This window comes from Manacus candei, unplaced genomic scaffold (genome assembly GCF_025592945.1).
Source record: "Manacus candei isolate 608988 ecotype Guabito, Panama unplaced genomic scaffold, ASM2559294v1 h1tg000009l, whole genome shotgun sequence".
Taxonomy (NCBI): Eukaryota; Metazoa; Chordata; class Aves; order Passeriformes; family Pipridae; genus Manacus; species Manacus candei.
This window is the reverse complement of record NW_026138057.1, coordinates 3,374,233-3,401,511: the sequence shown is the minus strand read 5'-3', so window position 1 is coordinate 3,401,511 and position 27,279 is coordinate 3,374,233. Positions and strand designations below refer to the sequence as shown.

The 27,279-nt window shown below is 53.3% G+C and overlaps 3 protein-coding genes and 1 long non-coding RNA gene across 9 annotated transcripts; 2 read left to right on the top strand and 2 right to left on the bottom strand.

Moving 5' to 3' along the window:
• Positions 1–531: 531 nt before the first annotated feature.
• Positions 532–17,080, top strand: DNAJC17 (DnaJ heat shock protein family (Hsp40) member C17). 5 transcript variants are annotated; one of them, XM_051777052.1, is made up of 11 exons: positions 532–674; positions 2,995–3,064; positions 4,328–4,386; positions 5,645–5,732; positions 6,170–6,252; positions 6,807–6,903; positions 7,617–7,666; positions 8,178–8,255; positions 9,146–9,226; positions 10,019–10,147; positions 16,873–17,080. In XM_051777052.1, exons 1-11 carry the CDS (start codon positions 597–599, stop codon positions 16,993–16,995), a joined length of 936 nt encoding a protein of 311 aa, XP_051633012.1. In that variant the 5' UTR covers positions 532–596; the 3' UTR covers positions 16,996–17,080. The 5 variants fall into 5 exon arrangements, 3 of the variants coding, with proteins under 3 accessions (XP_051633012.1, XP_051633011.1, XP_051633013.1); XM_051777051.1 differs by lacking the exon at positions 532–674 and adding an exon at positions 704–1,083 and having other exon boundaries at positions 4,278–4,386; XM_051777053.1 differs by lacking the exon at positions 532–674 and adding an exon at positions 1,015–1,083.
• Positions 13,118–14,879, bottom strand: CUNH15orf62 (chromosome unknown C15orf62 homolog). The gene is made up of 2 exons (XM_051777174.1): positions 14,734–14,879; positions 13,118–14,336 (listed from the first exon to the last, which is right to left on the bottom strand). Exon 2 carries the CDS (start codon positions 14,210–14,212, stop codon positions 13,697–13,699), a length of 516 nt encoding a protein of 171 aa, XP_051633134.1. The 5' UTR covers positions 14,213–14,336; positions 14,734–14,879; the 3' UTR covers positions 13,118–13,696.
• Positions 17,081–17,337: 257 nt separating the features above from the next.
• GCHFR (GTP cyclohydrolase I feedback regulator) lies at positions 17,338–24,189 on the bottom strand. Its single transcript, XM_051777200.1, has 3 exons — positions 24,074–24,189; positions 22,708–22,802; positions 17,338–18,193 (listed from the first exon to the last, which is right to left on the bottom strand). The coding sequence occupies exons 1-3, from the start codon at positions 24,107–24,109 to the stop codon at positions 18,070–18,072; spliced, it is 255 nt and encodes an 84-aa protein (XP_051633160.1). The 5' UTR covers positions 24,110–24,189; the 3' UTR covers positions 17,338–18,069.
• LOC127466447 (uncharacterized) lies at positions 18,192–22,801 on the top strand. Of its 2 annotated transcripts, XR_007902705.1 has the most exons (4): positions 18,192–18,287; positions 19,773–19,926; positions 21,873–21,962; positions 22,684–22,801. It is a non-coding gene; the product is annotated as an uncharacterized LOC127466447 (long non-coding RNA). The 2 variants fall into 2 exon arrangements; XR_007902704.1 differs by lacking the exon at positions 18,192–18,287 and having other exon boundaries at positions 19,631–19,926.
• Positions 24,190–27,279: the final 3,090 nt, after the last annotated feature.

The window sequence follows — 27,279 nt, the reverse complement described above, 5'->3', positions numbered from 1 at the left end:
GGTATCTTAGGTCAATAAGAAGACAAGAGGAATTTCCAAAGGAGCCGTGCCTTGGGCTGAGATGGATGCTTTTTGGGAACAACAAAAACAAGGATGCTCTTGGGAACGGGCTGTAGTTGGGCTCGCAGCACCCTGCACTGGCACAGGCTGCCCGGAGAAGCGATGGAGTCACCACCCCTGGAGGGATCAACCACATGGATGTGTCTGTGCACTTGGGGACATGGCCAGCGGTGGGGGGGACATTGGGACTCCATGTCCCGGACGGGCTTTCCTCGATAAACTCGCTGTCAGGGGCGCGCCGGCTCTCGCGCACAGCCCGACGGGAGTTGTAGTTTTCCTCCCGCCTTTTCCCGCTCACAGGAGCCGCAAAGGAACTACAACGCCCGGCGCACCACGCGGCGCGCGGCGCCCGTCAGACGCGCCCTTCCGCGGGGGCGCGTGATGCATCACGGTAATTGTAGTCCACCTGCGGGGGCGGCGCGCGGCGCGGCAGCGCTTGGGGACTACGTTTCCCAGCGAGCGGCGCGGCCCGGCCGCGGCACCGGGAAAGGGAACGACCGGCACCGGGAGCGGGACCGGCACCGGGGAACGCCGAGATGGCGGTCGATAAGGACCTGCTGGAGCTGGACCTCTACGGGCTGCTGGGAGTCGGCGAGAAGGCGTCGGAGAAGGAGGTCGTGGGCGCGGGACGGCTCGGGACGGGCCCCTTCCCTCCCTGTCCCGGCGTCCTCGGGAACGGGATGTTCCCGGTGCCGCGCGCTGCCCGGTGCGGAGCTGAGCGGCTGCTCCGAGCGCTCTTGGTGCGCTCCCGCTGCCCGGGGCGCTGCTGCGGGGCCGGGGCTGTGAAATCGTGCGGAAAGGCCGGATTTGCCGGTGTTGGCGTTGTTTTATCCCGGGTTTACCGATATTGGCGTTATTGCCCTCAATTTGCCCTTGTGCCTTCTCAGTCCCGCCTTTGGAGGAGGGAAGGGCTGGGAGGGAGAGCTGCAGAGCTGGTCTGCGACCGCTGTTCCCCTCGCTTTGTTATTTATGCGCCTCCAGAAGGAAAGTCGCGGTGTTTATCCGAAAATCCAGCTGTTAGAGGTCAGTCCAGGTGCTGTCGGTGCCCGTAAGGCTTCTGGTTCATTTTTGGGGGTTTGCGACCCGCTCCCTGGAAATTCCCCTTGAGTGAAGCACCCAACGGGAACAATCCAGGGATTGGATGAGCTGAAAAGGCTTCGGGTGAGCTCAGGTTATTTCCCGGCTGAGCAGGGGAGGATGAGAGAATTCCCAGCTGGATGGCCTTGGTGCAGCTTTACAAAGCGGCAAATGGAATTTGGGGCGTCAGTCCTTGAGCTGAAATACTTGAAATGATCCCAAGACTTTTTCGTAGCACGAAATAAGGGGCGAGGAAAGCCCTTTCCACCCGCTGGTCGGAGCAGCCCGGCGGGAGCTGGGCAGCCGATGGATGTTTGGGAGTGAGTTGTCTCTCCCTCACCTGGAATCTTATGCAGGAGGTTGGGTCACCTGCAGCTCTTTCCTTGTACATTCCCATCCCTGGAGCTTTGTCCACCAGGTGGGGCCGAGACACAACTTTCTCCACTCGTTTTAGCAGGAAATTGCTTGGCACTGGGACAGAACGGCTTCCCTCTTTTTTTTTTTCCTTCCCTTTTTTTCCCCCCTTCCTCCCTTTTTCCCCTCTTTCCCCTTTTTTGTCATTTCCCCCCTTTTTTTCCCCCTTTCCCCTTTTTTGTCATTTTCCCCCTTTTTTCCCCTTTCTCCTTTCTTTATCCTTTCTCCCTTTTTTCCCCTTTCCCTTTTTTCCACTTTCCTCTTTTTTCCCCTCTCTCCCCTTTATTCTCTCTCCTTCCTTTATTCCCTCTCCCCTCCTTATTTCCTCTCCACCCCTTTATTCCCTCCCCCCCTTTTTTCCCCCTTTCCCCTCCTTTTTTTCCACCTTTCCCCTCCATTTTTCCCCTTTCCCCCCTTTTCCCCCCTTTCTCCTTTCTTTGTCCTTTCTCCCTTTTTTCCCCCTTTCCCTTTTTTCCACTTTCCTCTTTTTCTTCCTCTCCCCCCCTTATTCCCTCTCCCCCCCTTATTCCCTCTCCCCCCCTTATTCCCTCTCCCCTCCTTATTTCTTCTCCCCTTTTTCCCCCCTTCCCCCCCTTTTTTCCCTTCCCCCCCTTTTTTCCCCTTTCCCCCCCTTTTTTCCCCTTTCCCCCCCTTTTTTCCCCTTTCCCCCCCTTTTTTCCCCTTTCCCCCCCTTTTTTCCCCTTTCCCCCCCTTTTTTCCCCTTTCCCCCCCTTTTTTCCCCTTTCCCCCCCTTTTTTCCCCTTTCCCCCCCTTTTTTCCCCTTTCCCCCCCTTTTTTCCCCTTTCCCCCCCTTTTTTCCCCTTTCCCCCCCTTTTTTCCCCTTTCCCCCCCTTTTTTCCCCTTTCCCCCCCTTTTTTCCCCTTTCCCCCCCTTTTTTCCCCTTTCCCCCCCTTTTTTCCCCTTTCCCCCCCTTTTTTCCCCTTTCCCCCCCCTTTTTTCCCCTTTCCCCCCCTTTTTTCCCCTTTCCCCCCCTTTTTTCCCCTTTCCCCCCCTTTTTTCCCCTTTCCCCCCCTTTTTTCCCCTTTCCCCCCCTTTTTTCCCCTTTCCCCCCCTTTTTTCCCCTTTCCCCCCCTTTTTTCCCCTTTCTCCCCCTTTTTTCCCCTTTCCCCCCCTTTTTTCCCCTTTCCCCCCTTTTTTTTCCCCTTCCCCCCTTTCTTTTCCCCTCCCCCCTTTTTTCCCCTCTCCCTCTTTTTTTTCCTTCCTCCCCTTTTTTCCCTTTCCCCTTTTTTTCCCCCTCCCCTTTCTCTCTCCTCAGCTCAGACTCACCCCAAACACACCTTCCCACCCTGCGAGTGTCCCAAGCCCATTCCCTTTCAATACAAGGATAGGTTTTTTTTGTTTTTTTCCAAGCTGCTTTTTCTTTTTTCTTTTGACAAACCCAAACCAGTCCCACCCCAGTAACTCCCAGCGTGGCCCCTGCAGGTGAAGACAGCGTTCCGACAGAAGGCCCTGACGTGCCACCCGGACAAGAACCCGGACAACCCCCGGGCAGGTGAGACGCCAGCAGCAGTTCCTCCTGGGAGTTTTCACCTCTCCAGGCTCCTGGAAGCGGCTCTGCTTCCCTTCAGCACTGTCCCTGAGGGAATGCCGGGGTGCCTGTCACCTGGAACACGCACACACACGGGGCTCAGAGTTGCTGTCGTTGCTGTCGACTCCGGTTTTTAGGGCTGAGCGATCCCCGTCGGGTTTGGGAGCATCAGCGTTGAGTCAGTGCTGGCACTGGAATTGCACCTCTCAAAATCTTCCCACGTGGTGCCTGAACCCAGACCTTTGGCTGGACACTGGTTTCACCCGTATCTCTCACAGTCCAAACTTCAACAGCACATTATCTGCGGGCACGGCCCGTTTTTGTTGGGGAAAGGGCCCCGGCTGTGGAGCTGAGCTCACCCAGGCTGAGCAAGGTCTGGCTTCTGCTGCTGCCCTGGTTCCCAGAGTAACTGTGGGGAAAAAATAGCAGCACTGAGGGGAAATCTGGGAGGTTTGATGCCTGCAGGAGCGATGGGAAGGATGTGGGGAAGCCTCAGGCTTATCTGTGTCACCTTAGAGGAGGAGGAGCAGCAATGTTGATGTGAGATGAAAAGTTTGGATCTCGGGCTGGAAAGCTGGTGATGGTGCCAGGCGGGATTTGTGTGGAAGGGGGAATTTCAGCTGCCTGCAGTGAGGGAGGGAGTGGTTGTTGTAGATGGAAACTGCATAATTAGCAATTAGTTTCTTTTTTGTGCGTGGAGACTACTGATAATTCATCTTCACAAAAATAAATATAATTTCCCAGTGCTTCTAATAGGACAAAGGAAAGAGTTCTAAAGGCTAGATGGCTGTAATATAACATAACAATTTCCAATACGACATAAGCAGGAATGCTTGATGATTTATTTGTACACAAACAAGAGAAAGTGAAAGGAAAAGCACTGAGAGGAAGAAGAAAACTATGAGCTCCAGCTAAATGTGCCATGAAGGAGACATTGCAACCCGTGATAAAAACAATCAGTAAGAAAAATTAGGTTCATGTGTTCAAGATTTTTCTTAAAATGAAACAATCCCAGGTTTTGTTTCCTTATTTATTCTCAGGCTGATGTAACAGATGTTGCCCTTTGGGTTGAGGTGACCCTGGCAGAGGTTGGCTTTGGAGAGATGATTCTTCTTTCTTGGAGAGACATTCCTGCAGGTCTCTCCCATAAGGAATTGTCTTTCCTGTTCTTTCCCAGATGCCTCACATGGTTTCCTGCATCTTACCCTCATTTCTTCTCGTTCCCAGCGGAAATCTTCCACCAGCTGTCCCAGGCCTTGGCCGTGCTCACAGATGCAGCAGCCAGGGTAAGGATCATCCCTTGGGAAGGGTGGGATTTTGGGGTGTTGCTGGAAACTCTCCCTGTCTGTCCTGCTCTGTTCTCCAGTGGAGAGTCTGTGAATACAACTCTCAGCTGTCGTTCCCTGTGCTTCTCCATGAGATCAAATATTATGTGCCAAACAAAAACTGGGAGAAACATTCTGTTTCTGATCAGATGCTCTCTCCAAGGGTGAGATACTGTCTTTAATAACATGTTAGACTGGAGCATATCCCATTTAATAACATCAATGATAACCACCCCTGATTCAGGGACACCAAATTCCCATGGCAACAGTGCATTTGCAGTTCCCTCCAAGTCAGGGGCTGACAAATGAATAATACCTGGATGTGATTGCTGAGGCTCCAAGCTTTTCATAAAAACAGACCAAAAATGAGCCAGTAACTCTCTGCAGATAAGCTCAGAAGAGAGACGTGTGCTGATTTCAGGTGATAAGAGCTAAACCCATGAAATAACTTCTCTTTTCAAACACTGGCAAAGCTTGTAATCCCCCCTCCAAGGGGGAATTCAGCTTTGGGCATCCAAGAACTTTTGGTCTTCTATATATTTAAAAGGAAAAACTGTTTAGCAAACCTTTGCCATGCAGGAAGGGAATAAAAAAAAGGGAAAATCACAGCTTTTCCCAGTTGATAAAAACAGTTGTACAACTATTCTACAGGTAATATGAGAGGCAGTCTGTGCTCACCTCCTACACAGAGGTTCTGTGCAGGCTGAGGAACACATTAGCAACTGGTTTAAACAGGTGCCAGTGAAATTGCCAGTTCACCCCAGTTCTTAGATCTCTCTAGTGCTGAATTAATGTTGGTGTGTTTTTGCTGCTGAGGATTTTGGGTGCTCTTCGATCTGATACATTCATAGCACCTCAAACGTGTCTGTGAATAAATATTTCATGTCAAATAGACCCTTTTTAGTTGTAAAACTGTGCTCCAAAGCCAACCTGGGCTGTCACCAGTGCCCCTAAAGCCGCTTTTGGGATGTTCAGGGAACCAAAATGTTCTTCCCACCTCTGAAGATGGGTCAGAGTTCTCTCCAGTACATGTTGAAGTTATTCCTGGACTTTCTCACCCTTCCATCTGGAGATCTTCGGGCCTCTTCTCGTGTTTTCGGGATATTTGTGTTAACTTCCAACACTTCTAGGAGTGATGTCTGATGTCATTTTGTTCCCTGCTTTCCAGTTTCTCTCCCTGTTCCTGTAGTTTCACCCTGTTGTGCTGGTTCCTTGGCAGGCAGCATATGACAGGGTGAGGAGGGCGAAGAAACAGGCTGCAGAAAGGACACAGAAGCTCGATGAGAAGAGGAAGAAAGTAAAGCTTGGTAATAAAACAAAACCTTCCCGTTGCCTTGAACTGGGTGTTTGCATTTCTTCTCCCACAGGAACTCTGCAGTGATCAACCTGCTGTCATCCATGTCTGATGGCTTTGGGTTCTTTGTGCCCAGTACAATGCAGGAGCCACCTGGAATCTCCTCCCACAGCCATGGCTGGGATGGCCCTGCTCTGGGAAGGAAGGGATTAGGTCCTGCTCTGGAAATTAGGGGGTTGATGCCTGTTAGACTCCTTTTATGTGTGGGGGCAGAGGAGAGGTAGCAGTGACACCAGGATATCAGTGTAGGTGTAGCCACATTTGTGAATCTTTCCCTCCTCCCCTGGCCAGCAGGGAAAAATTAAAATTCTCTTTGGGTTGTTTTAATTTCTGTTAAATGTTTTGCATTTTATTAATGAATTTATTTTTTATTTAATTCCCTCTCTGCAGATCTTGAAGCCAGAGAACGAGAAGCCCAGTCCCAGGAGAACGAAGAGGAGGAGATCAGGATAACGAGATCATTAGAAGAAGAAGTAATGATTCATTCTTAGGTTTCTCTGCTTCTTTTGAGGAAAAATTGCTGAAAGTCTTCTTTCCCTTCCTGATGAAATCTATGGGATGAGGTGCAGCAAATCTCTGGATTGCAGGACTTCAGGCTCTGGGACTAAGGGGCTCTATGAATCACACACTCCCAGGGTGGTTTGGGTTGAAAGGGACCTTAAAGCTCATCCAGTTCCAATCCCCTGCCATGGGCAGGGACACCTTCCTTTGGACCAGATTGTTCCAACCTGGCCACGGAAAAAGAGGTAGAAGGGATCTTGTGGCAGTCTGGCAAACATGTTAATTCGGGGAGTTTATTTTTCCTGCCCCTTTCCTTTTGCACGGTAGACGACAACAACAACAACAACAACAACTGCCTGGTTATCTGCTGGCTGGGAGGGGTGGTGTCACTGGGAACATCCCACTTTAGTGCTGGAGCTGTCCCAGGAGGGGTGTCCCAGGACACCCAAGCTCCCCTTGGGATTCCTGGCATGGAGCAGCCCTGGAACTGCCTCAGGTGTCCCGTGCTGTGTTCCCTGTGCCGTAGATAATCCGCCTGCGGGAGGAGGGCTCCCGGCAGCTGGAGGAGCAGCAGAGGCTCATCAGGGAACAGATCCGGCTGGAAAGGGAGCAGCACAGCCAAGGTGAGCACAGAGGAGCTCGGAGCCCTCACCTGCCTCATGTACAGGGCCAGAAAAAGTCCTGATCTGGCAAGTTCAAGCAACAAAACAACCAGAGCCCCAGAGACAGAAACTCTCCTTGGGGTCCCCAGGCTTTTCCTGTATTTTTTTACCTTTCTTAACTTCATTTCACATCTTTTTATTTTTCTTCCCTCCTTTTATTTTTAATTTATTTTTTCATTTTTCTTTCAGTTTTCGCAAACTGGGGGAGGATGTTGAGAATTTGCTTGGTGTAAGCCACTTTGAGATCCCTTGCAATAAATGCACCATTATAAAGTATTTAATTGCAGGGCCAAATTAAATTCCTAGGCTGTGCTATCCTGCTTTTTGTCTACCCTTAATTTTTCTGCAGTTGTTCCCGCCAGGACAACTTCCTTTTGCAGGGAAAAATGTCTCAGAAGCTACCAGGTCTCCTGCTTGTATTTTTACTTACCTGTTTCTTGCCTTGATCGTGGCAAGTCTGGGCATCCTAGAAGGGAAAAACGCTGCCATGGAATATTCAGTCTGTGCTGCAGTTCCTGTTGCACAGGACTTTTGGGGCTGGAATGGTCTAGTGGAAATCCAGAAGTGTTTGCTGTTGTCATATGTATGATCTCAGGGAAGATTTTGTGCTAAATGCTGAGGAATTTTCTCGCCCATGTCCTTTCAGTCTGTGTTTTTCCCTTTCCCCTCTTTAGGCAAGCAGGAAAGAAATGGAGCAGAAGGCAAAGTAACTCCTAAACTCAAGGTAAGACACTCTTAAAAAGCTGGATTTTGGTGTAAACTTATAGAACATGAAGGAAAACAGAAGGGGCACTTCAACCCTGCTGAGCTGGCTCATCCCTTTTTACAGTGGAGGTGAAATTCCCCTGTGGAATGTGCATCATCAAGTGAACAGCTCTTGTCCTTGCCCTTAGAATCCCTTCCTCCCTCACCTTTCCTCTGTCTGCTCCAGATTTCTGAGCCTGGAATTGAGTTGTTTTTGCTTTAAGCGCGGGGGAACATCTGCTAATTACCCTGACAGAGCCATCAGCATCCTTTCAATGTGATCTTTTTATATTCCAGTGAGCAACAGTTTCTCCCTGTTCCCCAAACAGTTTGTTCCCTGTGCTCATTCCCGTGCTGAGATCACTGTCTTGGCAGTCCTGGGAGTGTGGCTGTAAATAGCAAACGTGGGGAATGTGCAGGGGGTGGGAGCAGCGTTGAGCACAGCAGTGCATTCAAACAGACAAAATTAACTCCTGGTCTTTATTTCCCAGCTCAGATGGAAATGCAGGAAAGAAGATGAGACGGGAGGGGGATACTCCAAAGATGTGCTACTGCAGATCCTGCAAAAGGTCCCGTCTCACACTCACTTTCCTACTGCTGGGTCTTCCCCTGCTCTCTGGTATAAGGATAATGAATTCTGGGAAGCTGCATATCATAAAATCATGGAACAATGAAATGGTTTGGATTGGAAGGGACCTTAAAGCCCATCCAGTCCCACCCCCCTTCTACCAGCCCAGGTTGCTCCAAGCCCCGTCCAGCCTGGCCTTGGACACTTCCAGGGATGGGGCAGCCACAGCTCCTCTGGGCAACCTGTGCCAGGGCCTCACCCCCCTCACAGGGAAGAATTTTTTCCCAATCTAACCCTATTCCCTGTCAGTGTGAAGCCATTCCCCCATGTCCTGTCACTTTGTGAGATATAAACTGGGGTGGCTGATTTTTGTCTCTGTTCAGCTTTCTCGTGCAATTTTCAGAAATCATCAGCACGTTCATACAATCATTAGGTTGGAAAAGACCTCCAAGATCATCAACTCCAACCTTTGAACCAAGTTTGATCTGTGAACTGGGAGCTGTTTCCCAGCTAACACCTCTGCCCTGCTGTGGGAAGTGCAGAGACAGGAGCAGACAAGCCTTTGATCTGATTAGTCCCAGCGTGGCAGCTTTATTTTCCCTCCCTGCAAGTGCCTCCTGTAGCTCTGGCTCAGAGCTGAGCATCCCTCTTGCACTGGGGCTTGCTGGAAGCCAACTGTGTTGCTCTGTGCCTCTCTAGGATTGTTTCCCGGAGGGACAGAAATTATGGCAGGTTGGGGTCGGTGGAAGCATCATGCGGGACAGAAATGGTGACAGCTCAACCTCATGCCTGTGAAAACACATGTTTTCTCTTTGTGTTCGTTTAATAAATGAACTCCACGTCTCTCCTGGGTCTGTAATTAACTTTTTTTTCCCTTCTTTCTTTTACCAGTATGGAGATGTGCTCAATTTGGTGATCTCCAGCAGGAAGACTGGGAGTGCAGTGGTGGAATTTGCTGCGGTGAAGGCGGCGGTGAGTGTGCAGAGCCCCAGCTGGGTGTGGTGGGGGGGATGTCACAGGAGGGGACAGGTCACAGGGTGACAGCCCAGGTCATTAAGGCAGTGGAGAAGGCTAATGAGAGTCTGAAGGCTCAGAGGGATGAAGGGAGTGGCAGAGCTGGAGGCACGGACCCGGAGCAGACCAGGCACATAAACAGGTTGTGCGTGGAACAGTCTGAGGGAAGAGACAGTGCCTGAAAAATCAGGCACCGAGCATTTAATCAGCTCCCACTGAAGGTGAATTACCTTGGAGTTGGGCTTTTGTGTTTTAGAGGTGATACCAGGCATTTGCAGTGAAAAACAAGTCAAAATGTCCTGGCTCACTGAATTTTAATAATTCACGTGGTTGTGGGAACAGAAATCGTCAATTACCCTTAATTTTAGTAGTTCCATTAACTTTGTGCAGGAGCCTCTGTTCCTTGTCACCTGTTCTTTCACTCACATCCAAAAGATCAAAAGGAAAACCAGCCCAGAACTGTGTGTGACCTGTTTATCTGAAGATCTGGCAGGGGTATGTTCTGTCTGTGCTCAATGCAGATAAGGACCATAAAAGTGCCTTAAAGATGATCTGATTGCAACAGATCTTAACAAATGCAATCACAGAACGGTTTAGGCCAGGCCTTGGACACTTCCAGGGATGGATCTTCCTTGTTTGTGCCCCACTTGGCCTTGAGGCCGGGGTGAGATGGGAAAGTGATCCTTAGGGACCTGTGAGGGAGCGGGGCCTGGAATTCAGGTGGTGATGGAAGAATATTTTCCTTGCTAGGAGATGGCTGTGAAGAATGAAGTTGGCCTGATAAACAACCCTCTGAAGATTTCCTGGCTGGAGGGGCAGCCCCAGAGCCACCCCAGCACTGTCCTCTCTGACAGCACCAGCCAGCCCAGGACCTCACAGGTAAGGAGACATGGGCTGTGGTATTTAAAGTCGTTGCTATAGCAACCTAAATTTCAGTGTGCTTTGTACTTATGGGCAAATATGAGCTGCAAAGAAACACTTGATGCCAGGCCTGGCTTTCCCATCAGCTTTTCTGTGCTGGACCAGTGGCTTTTTTAAAGAGAACTGGAGCTGTTTGGATGACTGGATCTTCACACAGTCACTGTCTTCCAAGTGAAGAACAAGGATGTTCCTTGCTCAGCCCAAAGCCTCCAATGCCATTCTGCTGGGATTTGTTAATAGGTGTTGACTGTGGGAATTCTCTGGCTGAGAGCTGCTGAAATGAAGGTTTTTTTAGGCAGTCTTGGTTACTCACTGCGTTCACAGGAGAAGGAAATTTCAGTGATGGAAGGAAACCTCTAATTTTAGGGTCGGCAGGAGGGAGGACAAAGCAATATCAAGCTAAGTACCCTTCTAGAGACCTCATGGTCTGGATTTGGTCCTCCACACCAGTGTGGTTACTCTGAGTGCAAGCTGCATGTCTTCTGGCTTACTTAGCCAGTTCCTTGGCTGGGAAGGTGGGAAGGGACCTGGTTCAAACTTCACATGACACTTACCCTCCTCTCCTCCTTCCCTGTGGTATAAAGATTCAGAAATCTCATTGCTGAGAGGGCTCCTGCCTCGTGCTGTCCAGGTGCTCTTAAGCTGTGTGTCTCCATCAGCCTTTTGTGTGTTCACTCCCTAAATATTTTAAGCCTGTGAGATTGTTCAGTACATTCACTCTTGACTTTTTTGCCAGTACTTTGTTTATAGTACTGGCATTTATACATCAGAATGCCTGGTTGTTGTTCTATCCGTGTAGAATCTGGGAGAGTCCTGCAGCCACAGGAGATTCAGAGAGGGGACCAGAGTGGTAGAAAGGAAATTGGGGCAAAAAAAGGATTCCAAACCACTTTATTTGAGAATTTCTCATTAGGAGAAAGTGAGAATTGGCTCATTCGTACCAAAGGGTGTTGCTGTTGCAGTTGGAGCTTGGTGGTGGATTCCAGCCTGTATGGGTTCAGATCCCTGAGTTTATCCTGGCCTGTTTCCATGCCCAGAGCTTGTTATTTTGGAAGTGCAGTGTCTGCCTGTGGTGAAAGATTAGTGTGGTTGGGGCAGCAGGGAGAGCAGGAAAGCAGCAGGAGGGGTTCATGGTGACCCACCTCTGCCCAGCACAGCCTCCTCGATCCCATCCTGCTTCTCAGGATGGGGAGGAGTTGCTGCCAGGGCCATGCATCCTTCCCAGGAATTGCACTGCTGATGCTTGGCTGTCCTTTCTACTGCTTTTTTTTTCTGTAAGCAACTGCAATTTCTGGGATTATGTTGCAGCCTTGCATCTCTAAACTGCTCCGCTTCCCACTTTTCCTCGCGCCTGCTCCAGACCCTCTCAAAATCCTGCTCCTGCTGCATCCACTAGGATGTTTCCACAGGATGATTAGTGTGCTAATAGCTCCTCTTGGCTGTTTTGCTTGCAGCTGACTTAGTTTGCCCTCTCCAGCTCTGGGCTGTGCAGGATGAGCTTCCAGATCCCTGTTGCTCCTGCCTCTTCCTTTCACACCCAGCCCGGCTTCCCAGCCATCAGACTCCACATTCTTGCTTCCGAGCTGCACAAATCTCATTCCAATTCAAGCTGCCCTCGCTTCCTATTTGCTTCCCCCCTGTTTTTGTCTGAATCCACCCCCATTTTGTTCCCACCCCATGCAAAGGCAGCTCCTTCCCTGCTCTGCTTCAGCAAACAGCCCAAGACCCGCAGCGTTCTCATGGCAACGCGCTCGCCACTCATCCTCTGGGACAGTCATCCCGGTGCTCCCTGCCTGGGACAGGCACCTGGGAGCTGAGTGCCAAAAGCTGCAGGTAAAGGACGGTCAGACCCTAAGCAGGGGGTTTGGAAGTGCTTCCCGTGTGGAAGCAAGGCTGGCTGTTGTGCTGGGAGGAGGCAGTAAGTCTCAGGCTACTTGTTCTCCTACGGCCACGGGTGCACGTTGTCCAGCAGTTCCTGGAAAGCTGCTGGAGCCAAGCAGGTGACTTCCCCTTGGATTACAAAAGCTGTGGCTTGGCCAGTGTTACTCCAGGCCATTTAGAGCAATGTCTGTGTGATGGTTCAGAGCACACAGTGGCTGTGCAGCGCAGCGAGGAGCTTGTTTTGCCACTACAACAGTGTGGAGCACTCAGGTTTGGGAAGGTTTTCCCTGCTCCTTCAGGAGGATCTCCCTGCCAGTGCTCCTCAGCCATGAGAAAAGCCTCCTGCCTGGTATCCTTGCACCTTTTCTAAGCTCCTTGGAGGTTTCAGAGAGTTTGTTTCGTATTACCAGGCTTTGAGAGGTGAATCTGACAGGGTAAGAGCCGGCTGTGCCAGCTTTGGAATGTCCCTGCACTTTGTTGTAGCCACTTCCAAAGCTCCTGGTTATCTGGGGGCATGGAAGTTTTATTACTGTTGTTTTTTAAAAGAGCCCTAATATCTAGCCTATCAGAAAGGTAAGAATTGGTGACTACTGCAGTAGTTTCTGCAGTGTCCTTTTAGCAGTTTGCCCTGATGCTGCCCCAAAGTGTTCTCAGCCTGGCAGAGCCCTTCCTGCTCTCCAGCTCAGGGGTGGAGAACTAGGTCTTACCCTGAGCTGTGTGAGCTCTCTTTTGGGGAAAATCAAGTCCCAGCAGCTCTCTCCTTTCCCCAGCCGAGAAAAACAGAGCCACGCTGCTTCCCCTCCCTCAGAAAAACCTGCAGTGCCGGGGAGGATGTATCTGGGCCACTCCAGATACCCTGTGCTCCTGGTGCCTTGGCTTTTTGTGGCTTCTTACCGACTAAATGAGGCAACCAGACACTTCCAGTCACAAATACATTTATTCTTCCACATCTGTACAGCTGGGAGCTCAGTGCATGCGTGAGGCAGCAGTGTGTGGAGACATCTCCTCTCCCCTGCCAGGAGGATAAACCCACTGCTGGTGCTCTTAGCACAAGCACGAGTGGGTGCTTACCTGTTTCCAGGCTGGGAGTGCCAACTGCACTGGAGCTGGGGAAAAAGAAACCCACAAGGAAGAAGAAAAAAAAAAAAAAAAGAGGAACAGCTTTGATTTTTCACATCCAGACACGGTGGGAGAAGAACCCCCAGTTCCCGTGTCTCAGCCCTTGCCACACCTGTGGCTTTGAGGTGCAGTGCTGCTGTCTCCTTGCAGGCTGCCTGCTGTCCCACAAGGGATCCATGCCAAGTCCCTGTGTGTCCCTGCCCCGCAGTGTCACAGCCACATCCCCAAAATAACAAGTCTTTCCCAAACGATGCCGTTCTTCCCTGAGGAGGAGACGCACAGTCCGGAGTGGGAGATTGCCAGGGTGAAGAGTGGAAACAGTGCTCTCACCTGAGCTCTGCTCCAGAGGATTCCTTGGCAAGGACAGGGATGGTCTGTGGTGGGTGAGGTGAGGACAACAAAACAGGCCACACACGACAGGCATGCTCCAGCATCCTTCCTCCCGCTGGGATCAGAGGAACCGGCAGCAGCATTGGGTAAATGGGATGTGGTGAATGATAAATACCTTCAGATGGCATAATCTCTTGGGTTCTGTTTCCTGAGGGTCTGCAGGACGTCCTCGAGGAGCGATAGCCCCAAATCCACTTTGAAGGACAGGAAGGGGTCAGCCAGGTCGGGAAGAGTGGTGCCGTTCTGGGAACCTGCCTCTGAGGTCCCGTGGTCTGTAGCCTGGTCCTTGTGCGTTTGAGTGCCTTTGTGGTACTGAGCGGCGTCGGAAAAGGAGATGTCGGAGTGGGAGTCGGTGTGGTCGATGATGTTGGGGCAGCTGGAACTGTCCAGGTACAGCCGGGGAGGCTTGGGAGGGGCTTGTGCCTTGGCCAGGTTCTGCTCGCTCTGGCACGACAGGTAGTCAGACTTGTCCTTCAGATCCCTCAAGCCTTCCCTCTTCTGGCCGTCAGTGTCCAGAGTGTGGCTGTTCTGGTTCAGGATGATGACTTGGTTGCCCAGCTTTTTGTGCCTCCTGAGGGAGAAACGTCTGAAGAACGTGGTGGACTTGATGGACCCTCTGCGCCAGGTATCCATGCTGAGGGAAGGCAGTGAGGAGAAGGGACCTGCTGACTCCTCACAGGCAGGTGCTGGACTTAAGCCACGGGATCAGCAGCGAGCCACGCAGCAGGAACAGCCTCTTCCTGCCCCGTTCCCGTAGCTGGAAGGAAAACAGAGAGGCTGGTAGTGCAGGAAATGCAGACTCCACGCTGTGGTAAGGAGCAGTTGGCTTGTCTTGGATCTTAAGGAGTCTCCTCCTTGAGTGGAGAAGGAACACGGTGTCTGAGCTCGTTAAACGTGTGCTGGTGAGGAACAGCAAGGCACAGTCACCATGAGAACAGATCTAATCTGGCATCTAGAACAGAAGGGCACCCGGGTGCCATGGTAACCAGCCACCTTCTGCGGAGGGGCACCGCCGGAAAATCCAGTGGGTGGTTGGGAAGGAGACGGTGACTCAGTCCCACTGGAGGAGCCAAGGAAATAGAGGCGAAGGGGGATGTAAAAGGCGACACCGTGAAAGGCAAATGCCGGGAGAACGGAATGCAAAGGAGACTTACGCCGTGTCGGAGCAGCCCCGAGTCCGAGGGCGCAGAGGAGAAGCTGCTGGAGCACTCGGAGAACTGTGCCTGCCACGCTCACCAGGATGAAGGAGCAAGTCTGGGGACAGCTGAGCCGGGAGTTCGGGAATTCAGCCAGGTTGGACCCGGAATGCTAAAAATCCCCGAAGCTGCTGCCGCTGTCTCTTCATGTGCCGCCCGTCGCCTCTTCCCGGGCTGCAGCTCCTGCTCGGATGTGTTTGTTTTGAGCCAAGCCCTTGCTGAGTCAGCCACGTCAGGAACTGGGTTTTACACGATTGGTAATTGCCAGGATTGCAGGAAGTAGGTGTGTGGAGTGGCAAAGCCTCAGCCCACGCTGCCTGAGGAGCAGGAGAGCTCCTCGGAGGCACCCGGACTGCTGGGAGCTGCCAGCTTGGAGCCCACCTGGATCAGGCTCTTCTCCTCCCTCCTGCCACTCTGAAGGCTCCGTGTGTCAGCAGGGCTCCCAAACCAGGCTGGGAATAATCTCTTGTCTGTTTTAAATTTCAGTCCGTGTGCGAGGTGGGGATTCAGGTTTGTGTGGGTGATTCATCTGCATGAGTCTCACACAGCCTCTTCCATCCAGCCCAGCAAATCCCTGGGGTTGATGGACAGGACTGGGGAGGATCTTGGTTCTGCTGCTGAGGGCCAATACCCATCAGTGCTTTCTGAGACACTGGTGCTGCCAGCACCCGAAGGTCATTTCACTCATCTGGCTCCTAAGACACCAATTAGACTCCTAATTTCCCACTCGACGTTCCTCATCTGTTGTGGGGCTTCTATTTTGTCCTCACAGCCGGAGGAACCACTTTGCTGGCACTTGATAACAAATTGCACTTGCCCCATTTTCATGCAGAGTCTTATTTAGCCATTCTATTGCCTTTGTATCCCTGCTGCTTCCTAAGATGTCCTTAAGTACCCAGAGAAGCTGTGGCTGCCCCATCCCTGGAAGTGTCCAAGGACGGGTTGGATGGAGCTTGGAGCAACCTGGGCTAGTGGGAGGTGTCCCTGCCCATGGCAGGTGGTTGGAACCAGATGATCTTTGAGGTCCCTTCCAAGCCAAACCATTCTGTGATTCCATGACTCTCTGAAATCACCACTAAACCCAGTTCCTAGAAGAATGAACGTGAGGGGTTTTTTTTTTTTCCATTCACCTTCTATCAAGACACTTATTTCTGCTTGAACTGTCAAGGAATGAGATGGATGTTTCCAAGCCTTGCAGTGCTTTCATACATCCAAAATAGCACGGCCACCTACTAGTGTGGAATGGCTTTGGAAGCAGAGTTCCAAAGCACTGGAGCAGCTGTCATCTGCTGCCCACGTTCATTAGGCAGAGTCTGCAATCAACTGGGTTCACGTGACAGTTGCTGCCACACGCAGCAGGAAGGCTCCGGGAGCTTTGGAAAACTATTTCCATTCCTGCGTCAGGTTTGGGAACAAACCTGGTGGTTTTCTTTCTGCTGCAGCCACTTAGAATCGTTCAGGTTGGAAAAGACCTCTAATATCATCAATTCCAACTGTTACAATCATAGAATCAGGAATGGTTTGGGTCGGAAGGGACCTTATGGATCATCCAGTTCCGCTCCCCTGCCGTTGTCAGGGACACCTTCCACTGGCCCAGGTTGCTTCAAGCCCTGGCCTTGGACACTTCCAGGGATCCACAGCTTTTCTGGGCAACCTGTGAGGTGCTCTCACCACCCTGAGTCGGTTGGGAGTTATCAGTTCCGTGACTGATCCACAGAGGTTGGATGTTTTTATGACGTCAGCCTTTGTAACGGGTGAAGTGTACGCTGGACTTTGGGCTGCAGCGTTGCAGGTGCAGGGTGAGCTCATCATCCAAAATAATGCCTCATCCAGCCTCGTGGGGAGCAGGGAGCAGCTCTGGCAGCAAGAGGGGAATTCAGGAATGCAGGCTCTCTGTGTCTCCTGCTTTCCCCAGCAGCCATGCTTAGGAAGCAGCTTGTTTTTCTGTAGCCAGGCAGCTTTCACACCTCACCCGATCTCTGTGGGATCAAACTGCTTCCTGCCCAGAACTCCCGTGTTGTGAGGGGGGTCTGGGGAGAGGGAAGCTGGGTCTGCACTGTCCCTGATGGGTTGTGTGTGTTTCCTGCTCCCTGCCAGGCATCCGTGGTGTCGGAGCGGGACTACGAGAGCCTGGTGATGATGAGGATGCGCCAGGCAGCAGAGAGGCAGCAGCTCATCGAGCAGCTCCGGCGGGAAGACGAGGAAGAGTCTCACACTTAGCGTGACAGTATGGATTCTCCCCACCCCTGCACCCCCCCGCCCTGAGCTCTTTCTTAGTTTAAGTCAATAAACCTCCTTTTTTAAAGCTGGTGTGGGAATACAAACTCCCAGAGACTGTGGCCTTTATCCCTTTCCAGGTTTGGGGAAGGAAATGGCTTCAGTGTGCAGGTATTACCCTGTCAGTGTGTGTCCAGAGCAGCTGCCCCATCCCATGGGACAGGGTGTGAGGGGTGCCAGCAGAACACCAAACCTTGGAGCTTTTAATCCCTGGAAGCTCCTCTGGGAGCCATGCATCCAGAAGGATTTGGCTGCAGCTTCAAACAACCCACAGAAGGACATTGGTGTCTTTAGAGCAAAGCTTTATTGGTGTTACCCCTACAACAGGATCCATACACAGCCCCAAACATCCCAGCAGTGCAACTGCTGCTGTTGGGATTAGGGCCTGCTCCTGGAATGCTCACAACACCTTTCTGTGCTATTTTGGGAACCCTGTGTTATGCTTGGATGGCACTCTGGGATCTGGAAGTCTGAGGATGCTGCTGACCACGATCCTGTGTGGGATGGAAATGGGCCTTGCTGCCAAGGGAAGGGGATTCTCGGACCACTGGGTAGGTTTAGTGGTTCTCCCTCAGATTTCAGGGATGAGATGGGATGCTGTCCATGCCTGGTGTCCCCCTGTAACCTCCCTGGCTCGGGAGAAGGCATGGACCTCTCCAGGCAGCCTGAGAGAAGGCAGACAGGTCTGTTACTGAGCTTCCTCCAAGGCATGCTAAATAGATGATTAAAATGTAAAAAGCTGGAATTTGCCAGACTGCCATCCTGCTGAAGGCAGAGCTGGAGCCATCTGTTCCCTCTGCCTGATTTTTGGGCATCCTTTCCTCCCCATGCTCCTGGGAAATGACAAGGATGGCAAAATCCCACTGGGTCCAGCTCTGCCTCTGTGCTGCTCCTCTCCCCGCCCGAGCGCCGGGAGTCTGGGACAGGAAGGAATGAAGGGGGAAAAATTCGCTGTCAGTCCTGTAGAGATGATGTCCAGCAGGATCTGGGCTGGGTGGAAGGCAGGATTCTTCCTGGCTATTCCCTGTGGAGGCACCAGACCAGGGTCTGGCCCACGCCGGTCATGCTGACCACGCGATAGCCGAGCTTCTCCAACTTGTCCAGGACCACGCGCGGCACGTCGTTCACGTAGTACTCACAGCTGCTCCCGGGAAAGAGGAGGAATAAAGTGAGCTGGGGGGAGGAAGAGACGGGAATTTCCTTGTGGAAGTGACTCTGCCTCAGTCCTAACCCAGGTAAGCCCAGTGACTGCACCTGGCACAGGTGAGTGCAACACAGTGCTTTGGTTAACCCGAGGGGAAGGACACAGCCCACGGTGCCAAACCAAGAGGAATCCTGACCAGGAGGGAAGGATCAAGTTAAATGGGAATGTGGCTCAGGGACTGGGTGTCCAGAGCCACGTGCTGCTCGGAAACTGGGCTGAAACTGCAGCAGAGGGTTCATGGGTAAACACAGGGGAACACAGTTCTGGGAATTCATGGAGAAGGAGGAGAATCTGGGCCAAGCAGGGAGGAATGATTCAGGTGTTTCTAAGGAATGAAATCCCAATGTTCTGCCCATGTTGGAGCATGTCTGTAAGCTGGGTGGGTTTGAGAGCCCGTGCTGATATTTGGGGATTGGAACAAGGTGCTGCCTTCAGTCAGGTGGGAAAGCTTTGGAAAGCCAGGAGTTGTCTGTCCTGCACAGAGGTGCCAGGTGAAGTGGAGCACAGGCTGCTCTGCCCCAGCAGTACCTGGGAGTCTGGGAACTGACACCGGGATCCTTGTCTGGCCCTAATTCCTCATTGGTTTTGTGCTGGCTCTGCATTTGGAGCAGAAGCTGCTCGTTCCTTCCCCTAGATCCCAGAGTCTGCTCCTCTGTGGAATCTTGAGGGCTGTGACACTGCTCCCCAGTAAAGGACCAGACACAAACTGGGCTGAATTGGGTGGGGACAGCAGAGCTGAGCTGGCCAGTAGAACCTTTGGCACTGGGTCTGCCAGCCTTTCCTTTGACACAGCTTCTGGGATGCAGCATTTATTGGAGCAGCTGGGATAAGTTCCAGGGCAGCTCAGCCCTTAGGTGATTCGTGGTGCCTGATAATGACGGGTTGCAGGATCACTGGGGATCCAGTTTGGCCACCTTAACAAAGACTCTCCTGATTTTCATACTAATAACGATAAAAAAGGGTCCAAAAGCCTTTCCAAAGCTGCTCCTGCTCGGGTTGCAGAGCCGTGCTGGAGCAGGGAGTGCTTTAAAGCACAAAATAACCCCAAGATGTGAGAGATTTTCCAGTTTCTCAAGATAGACTGTACTTGGCTGTAATTATAGATGTGGTGTAAAGATAATGTGTGTTATTATAAATGTCTTTGAAGTCCATGCTTTCTCCAGGAGGGTTGCCACATAATCCTTCGGATTCCCAGTGGGAGGTGGTAAATATTATTCCCATTATTCAGAGGAAGGAGCAGAGGCAGGGATTTGTAGGAACCTAAAAAACGGAGTGGCTGAGCTAAAATCAGGAGGAAAGAGTTCCCGGGGCTTTATCACAGCTCTGTGTTGAGGGAGGCAAAGATTGCACAGTGTGGGCATCGGACGCGCTGCCGTCTCCGTGTGCATCCAGCCGGGATGGAGGGGCTGGGACACCTGCAAAGCCTTTTCTTCCAGATAAAACGCCATCAGGGAAAAGAGAAGTCATCCCAGATCGGCACTGGTTTGGTGTGTGATTCCACCTGCTCTGCCTCCAGGTGTGCCAAACCAGGAGAGCCCACGCAGGGGTGGGGCAGGAGCGTCCTCCGCGCGCGGCGATTTGCGGGGATGGAGCAGCCAAGCTCCTGGGATCTCTGCCCAGCTCTCCTCCAGCTCCCTGAGGACGGGGTTTGGCTGTGCCCGGAGGAACAGGTACGCTGAATGTCAGCAGGTGCCTCAGCCCTCGGCTCCCAAATCCAACAGGGATCGCAGTGAAGACCAAAGGGTGCTGAGAGCGCGTAATGACCGGAGAGGCCGAGGACCCACATCCACCTGGGCACACCCAGAGTCCCCTTGTCCACAGCACCTGAGGGTCCGGGATTTGCCCCTCACCATGGCTGCCCCTGTGCTCCATCTGGGCTCTTCCCTGTGCCCATCCTAGCTGTCCCTGTGCCACCCCTGGCTGCCCCCAGGGCTCTGCCACAGGCCCAGAGCGTGGCGACCACATGCCTGCTCCCCACACCTCGTGGGACTTAATGAGGGGCCTTTTGGCCGTGCAGAGCTGCGGAACAGGATCCGTGCACCCCCTGATTACAGGGAGTTAAGTGCTTCACCTGTCCATCCCGGTTTCCCAGCAGGTTCGTGCTGCTCAGGCCTTTCCTTCAGGCTCCCTCCAAGGTCACGGTTAAGGTTTTGGGGCCCACGGTGCTGCAGGAAGGGGGAGGTTTGCAGCGTCTGTGTCTGCTCAGGAAGGGCTTGGGGAAAATCCTGCTTGGCCGTGGTGCAGATCCCGGAGCTCTCGGCCCTGGTTGGGACGCTGGTGGAGGTGGCCGGGCTCGCCCCACTGGCACGTGGCCATGCTCTCGGGGTGCCAGCAGCCACGTTCCAGCCAGGGGACTTTCCCAATTCCCTGTTGCTCAAGAGCACGCGGGGACGACGTGCAGTGCCGCGGGGATGTGCCGAGGGGATGTGCCGTGGGGATGTGCCGTGGGGATGTGCCGTGGGGATGTGCCGTGGGGATGTGCTGTGGGGATGTGCCACAGAGATGTGCCACGGGGATGTGCCACGGGGATGTGCCACGGGGATGTGCCATGGGGATGTGCCACGGGGATGTGCCATGGGGATGTGCCACAGGGATGTGCCATGGGGATGTGCCATAGGGATGTGCCACGGGGATGTGCCATGGGGATGTGCCATAGGGATGTGCCATGGGGATGTGCCATGGGGATGTGCCATGGGAATGTGCCACAGGGATGTGCCACGGGGATGTGCTGAAGGGATGTGCCATGGGGATGTGCCATAGGGATGTGCCCCAGGGATGCGCCACGGGGATGCACCACGGGGATGTGCCCCAGGGATGCAGCGGAGTTCCCAACTATGACACCAGGCTGTGCCAAGGAGCACGTGGGGCAAAAGGAGCTCAAAAGGCTCCAGGCCACAGCGAGGGAAGAAAGGTGGTGAATCCACCAGGGATATCCCGTAGGAAGCCTCAGATCCTTTCTCCCAAACAAGCAGAGCGTGGTGCTCCGGTCAGCGTGGTGCTCCCGCAGCTCCCCCAGCTGCTGGGGCAGGTGCCACAGAGGCATTTGTCTGTCCTTGCCTTCCTTTCCCACCCGAATCCCAGGGATCCTTGCCCAAATCTCTCAGGATCCAGCAGTGCTTCTTCCTTCTTGGAGCCTGTTCTCCTTCTCCCCTGTTGTGTCTCCCATCCCGTTGCGTAACCCGGGGCTCGGCGGGTGGCAGCACGAAGCCAGTGCTGCTGCCAATCCCTGCCCACCCACCGTCTTGGGAACAGCGGCACAGGGAGGGCTCAGCCCGGCAAACCCCCTCGGAATTCGGTTGGGATAGGGGGGGCCTCAGTATTTTATTTTATCTCCTTATTCTTTAAAATCTCCCACCCCACTCAGATTTTAAGGCTGCAGCAGCCGAGGATCCAGCCCTCGGTGTTTACCAGGCTGGTGCTGAGTAGGGGGGGTTTTCCCAGCTCCTCAGACGGAAATTTAGGAATATGCTGGGACAAGAGGCCCCTTCTGTTAAATACCTGATCCTTCTCCTCTGTGCTGTGGGACGTGAACAGGAATTGAGCTGCTCCTCTCTGTCAAGTTCATTTGCATTTAGGGTTTTGTTTTGCTCTGTGGTTGTTTGGGTTTTTTTCCCAGATAAAACTAAGGAGTGGAATATCAAGTGGGCAAAAAAAGGAAACAAAGTGGACCAAGCCATGAGGAAGATGCTGGTCACGTCTCCACATGGTACTTTCCTGAAGGCTGAGGTCAAACTCGGCCTGGGCAGAGATGGGACATGGAGAAGTGGCAAATATCCATGGTTTGGGAACACGCAGGTGAAGGGGTGGGAGTCGAGGGGGACACCACGAGAAGCAGCTCTGACCTCAGCACTCAGCAACCCATGGGAAAGGTTTGGGAGCTGTTGAGAGGGGCTGGCTCGGGAGAAACCTCGAGCTGCACTGGAGAACAGGATGGGACAGGACAGATTGTGGCTGAGCTGGATGGGATAGGATGGGATGGGACAGACAGTCTGCGGATGAGCAGGACAGGATGGACTGTGGATGAGCATTCCAGGTGGCTCAGCACCACAGGCAGAGCAAGGCTGTCACAGCAGCGTTTGCTCCTGAGTGTCTCAGGGCTGGAGATGATCAGACCAAGGAGATTTGAATTCAGGATGAGGGGTGGGATGTTGGCAGATGGAGCCATGCATGTCTTGTTCCAGCTGGGCCATGTGTCAGGTAACAGCCAGGAGCATCCTGGTGTGTAAGGGGTGAGGAGAGAGGGAAAGGTGGGTCAGGTGCTAAAAGAGGGCCAGAGCAAGGAAAAACTAAAGAACTAAGTGAAGTATCAGGCAGCATTTCCTCAGGTGAGCGTTGGCAGGCAGGACAAGACATGCCCCAGGATTAACTGTACAGCTGGAAGGTGCTGTAGGAAATGCCAGGAGTGAAAATGCTCCACGTTTTCTCAGGAAAATAAGAAGAGGAGGACTTACAAGTTGTTGCCCGGCATGTTCCTCTTCCTGGCCCCCAGGAAGTCCATCAGGTTGGGATCTGAGTGCTCGTCACCCACCATGGTGGGACCAGCCTCCTGTGGGAGAGGCAGGGGAGCGGTGAGTGACATGTGGGGGTACCGCTCCTGCTCCCACTCCCAGCACAGCTCCAGTAAGAGCTTTACTGGGAAGGGAATTGCCATGAACCACCTGTCTGGACCAGGAGGGGACCTCAGTGAGCCCTGCCCTGGCCACTGCCAGGAAACCACAGTCATTCCCCCCTGCAAGGCCAGGACGCGCCGTTCCCAGCAAGTTCCAGGCTGGAAATGTTTGCTTTGCCCTGGCAAAGAGCAGAGTTTCCAAAGTCTCCAGAGGGGAGACTGAGCTCCACCGATCCAGGCTGCCAGTCCGATAGGGAACAGCACATGTGCCCTTTCCTGTACCTCACCCATAATCACTCAATCAGTTTGTCACTGCTGGCAGACGCTTCGGTGCTGCAGCGTCCCCTCACGTCCTCATTCCCAGTCCACTGCTGCTTCCTTTGGGATGTGTAATGGGACATCTCCAGCGGCAGCAGCAGCGTCCATCACCCAGCTCCCTCCCTTTGCTCATCTGCTGTTTTCACCGTCCCCCCTTCCTGCCCCAAACCACGCTGGCATATTTGGGCTTTCGGGCAGATGGCTCCCCTTTGGGTTGGGAAAGGGAAACCCTAGAAAAGCACAGGGCTGTGGGCTCCCGCAGAATCCTGCAGGATGTGCTGGCTGCCAGGAGCTGGGGAGCAGCTGCCCTGTGGGATGTGTGTGCTGCCAAGCACTGGGGAGTTACATTTCCTTTGTGGTTTTATCTGAGACTAACAGGCTGTGCCCAGCCAGGAATCCCTGACAGCGATCCCAACCCCTGCCCGGCTCCTGCCAGACCCTGCTGCCAGCCATGTCCGCTCCTTGGCTGGGTTTTCCACCCTGGAACGGCTCTTTGGGGACAAGAGGGAAAACGACGGCGAGGACGCGCGGGCAGAGCTGTCCCTTTGGCGTTCCTGGGATCCTGCCGCAAGTTTCCCGAGCGAGTCGCTGTTTGGGAGAGGAGAATTTGGGGGGAGCAGAGCTGTGGTGTGGGTACCGGGGGCTCTCCACGCCCCGACCCCCGGGGTTTGGGCACCGGGGGCTCTTGCGGAGTGCGGGGGCGGTTTGTGCCGGACACCCCACACCGGGCACCGTCCCCCAAATCTGCATCACCCCCAACACCCTCCCCGGCAGCAGCGGGGACAGCCCAGCCCGGGACCGCACCCGTGGGCTCGTCCCGCCGCTCGTCCCGCTCGGTCCCTGCCCGCCCCCCGAAATTCCCCAGGCTCGGGGGTCCCGCCGGGACTCACCAGGCGGATTTGGGTGCTGATGAGCAGGTACGGCATCTCCGCTCCGCCGCTCCCGCCGCCGCTCCGGGGCCGCCCCCGGTCCCGCCCCGGCGCCACCGCCCCCGGGCAGCGCGGGGGGAAAAAGGGGCTCCCGGAGGGGTCAGAGGGGCCCCGCCGGGAATGGGGAGCGGGAGACCCCCGGGGGACTTCGACGGATCCCTCGACGAGGGGTGGGCAGGAGGTGGTGGGTTGGAAGGAGATGGAGCAGGAGGAGAGGGACAGGGAGGTGATGGACCGGGAGGTGATCGATAGAGAGACAAAGGACAGGAGGTGGTGAGCAGGGAAACGATGGTCCAGGAGACGACAGCCAGGGAGGTGGAGGACAGGGAGATGGGGGACAGGAGAAGATGGGCAGGGAGGCGATGAACGAGGAGATGATGGACAGGGAGATGATGGATAGGGAGAAGAAGAACCAGGAAATTAATAGCAGGGAGATAAGGGACCAGGAAATGACAGCAGGGAGATGATGGAGCAGGAGCCAGGCAGGTGGGAAGCCCTGGGCCCTGCAGAGCATCACAATGCCCACCCCACCCTCCGACTGGACACTCCCCTGAAGCAGTGTGTTCCAATATTTTTGGGTAAAACTCCATTTTTCTACCAGCTGTCAAGCTTTTATCAGGGAACAGAGGGGTTTAAATCCCTTCACAATTTGAGGAGAAGCTCATTTCGTGGGACTGGGACAGGCAGAGGCACTTCCTCTGCAGGTGCTGAGTAATTCCCCCCCTCAACACCCAACCTCCCAACTGGAAAACCATACATAAACCAAATAGTACTTCCATAAATAGCAAATAATAGTATCCTGGCCTCCAGACTTGGGGCCTCTCCACGCAGCTCCCCAGATTAACAAACCACAGTCAATTCCTAATTTTGCTGATAACTCTCACCCCACTGGTTAAACATCAGCTCATTTCGATCATTCCCATCCTCAGGAGGCTCTTCCCCAGGTCCTGGAACAGTGGGAATGTTTGCTCGTGGCTCTCCTGCCCCAGCACAAACCCACTGTCCAATGAACCAACAGCACCACCACTCTGGCACCTTTCACGTTGGCTGGATTTGGACAGGATTCCCACAATCCATGTGCCCTTTGGATCTCCACCAGGTATGTGTGTTCTGTGGTTACCAGCCTGTTGGCTGCAGGGAATAACATGGGTATGAAATCCAGACCCTTCCAGAAACTAAAGGAAACCTAGCCAGTGTTCTGGCAGCCTGCCCAGCTCTTGCTCTGCCTCTTACACGGCTCTTTCTTGGAGGGGAAAAAAAAAAAGTAAGGAAAAGAGAGGGAAACGAGAGCAGAGCTGCACATGACATTTTAATATTGAATTTCCTGAGGAGATACCAAGATCTGGGAGGCAGCTGGAGCATGATGGATCTCAGTGGTGCCATCCATCATCCAGGAGTAGCTTATCACGCTCCGGCCCTGGCTCCGAGCTGGCTGCTCCCAGCTCTGCCTGGACACGCAGGAGATGAGCCCGGCTCGGAATCACCCCCAGTAATTCAGGTAAAGGGAAGAAAAGGGTTCTCTGGCTCTGCCATCACCCACACTCCCGGGAGCAGGGAGCACACGGAGGACTTGATTTTCCCATTCCTGACCGGCGCCTTTTCCTAAAGAATCCTTTGGATCTTCCAGAAAAGGGCATTTCTAGCTTTAATGATCCTGGGATAAACAGGTTCTTCTTGGGGGATCCTGCCAGGAGTGTAAGTGCCCTCTGCACTCACTGTGTTTCCTGTAGAAGGGAGAAATTCCAACCCTAAAGGCTTGGGATGATTGTTTGGCCATTCCTGTCTCCTTCGCCTAATTCCACCTAAAATCCATTCTCTCATCCCAAGAACTGGTTGCTCTGTGCACAACTCCCTCACTGCAATAACCCTGTCCCACTTGGCTCCATTGGGCATTCCCAATTTCCCATTTTCTGTCCCATTTGTCCCTTACTGCTGGAAGCTGAACACCCAATCCAGTGGGATTTCATTCCACATACCCCCAGCCTGCAGGTGTTCTCTGCTGCTCTGAGGGTGTTAAAGGGTCTCTCTGGAAGTTGTTTCCTTGGAAAAGGACTTGGAACAGGTACAGGAGTATCTGCAGGTAGAGGTAGGGGGGTGTGGTTGGAACTGTAGGTTCAGGTGTAATTTTAGGTTCATGTACAGGTGTAACGAGATACATGTACAGGTGTAAGTATAGGTTCATGTGCATGTACAGGTGTAATTTTAGGTTCATGTACAGGTGTAATTTTAGATCCATGTGCAGGTACAGGTGTAACTTTAGGTCCATGTACATGTATGGGTGTGACTTTAGGCTCAAGTACAAGTGTGACTTTAGGTTCATGTACAGGTGTGACTTTAGGTTCATGTACATGTACAGGTGTAACTTTAGGTTCATGTACAGGAGTAACTTTAGGTCCATGTAACAGGTCCAGCTGTAACTGCAAGTCCATGTATTAGTCCACGTACAGGTGTAACTTTAGGTCCATGTACATGTACAGGTGTGACTTTAGGTCCATATACAGGTGTAATTTTAGGTTCGTGTACAGGTACAGGTGCAACTGCAGGTCCAGGTCCGGATGTAACTGTGGGTGCAGGTGCATGTACAGGCACAGAAACAGGTCCAGGTGTACCCGCAGGTCCCTGTCTCTGTCCAGGTGTACCTGCAGATCCCTGTTGCTGTCCCAGTATACCCGCAGGTCCCTGTCTCTGTCCAGGTCCCTGTCCATGTCGAGGTGTACCCGCAGATCCCTGTCCAGGTCCCTGTCCGTGTCCAGGTGTACCCGCAGGTCCCTGTCACTGTCCAGGTCCCTGTCCCTGATCAGGTGTTCCCGCAGGTCCCTGTCCTTGTCCCTATCCCTGTCCGTGTCCAGGTGTCCCTGAAGGTCCCTGTCCCTATCCCTGTCCCTGTCCAGGTGTTCCCGTAGGTCCCTGTCCCTGTCCAGGTGTAGCCGCAGATCCCTGTCTCTGTCCATGTCCGTGTCCCCGCATGTCCCTGTCCATGTCGAGGTGTATCCGCAGGTCCCTGTCCCTGCCGTGTCCAGGTGTCCCCGCAGGTCCCTGTCCCTATCCCTGTCCGTGTCCAGGTGTCCCCGCAGATCCCTGTCTCTGTCCATGTCCGTGTCCAGGTGTACCCGCAGGTCCCTGTCCCTGTCCGTGTCCAGGTGTCCCTGCAGGTCCCTGTCCCTGTC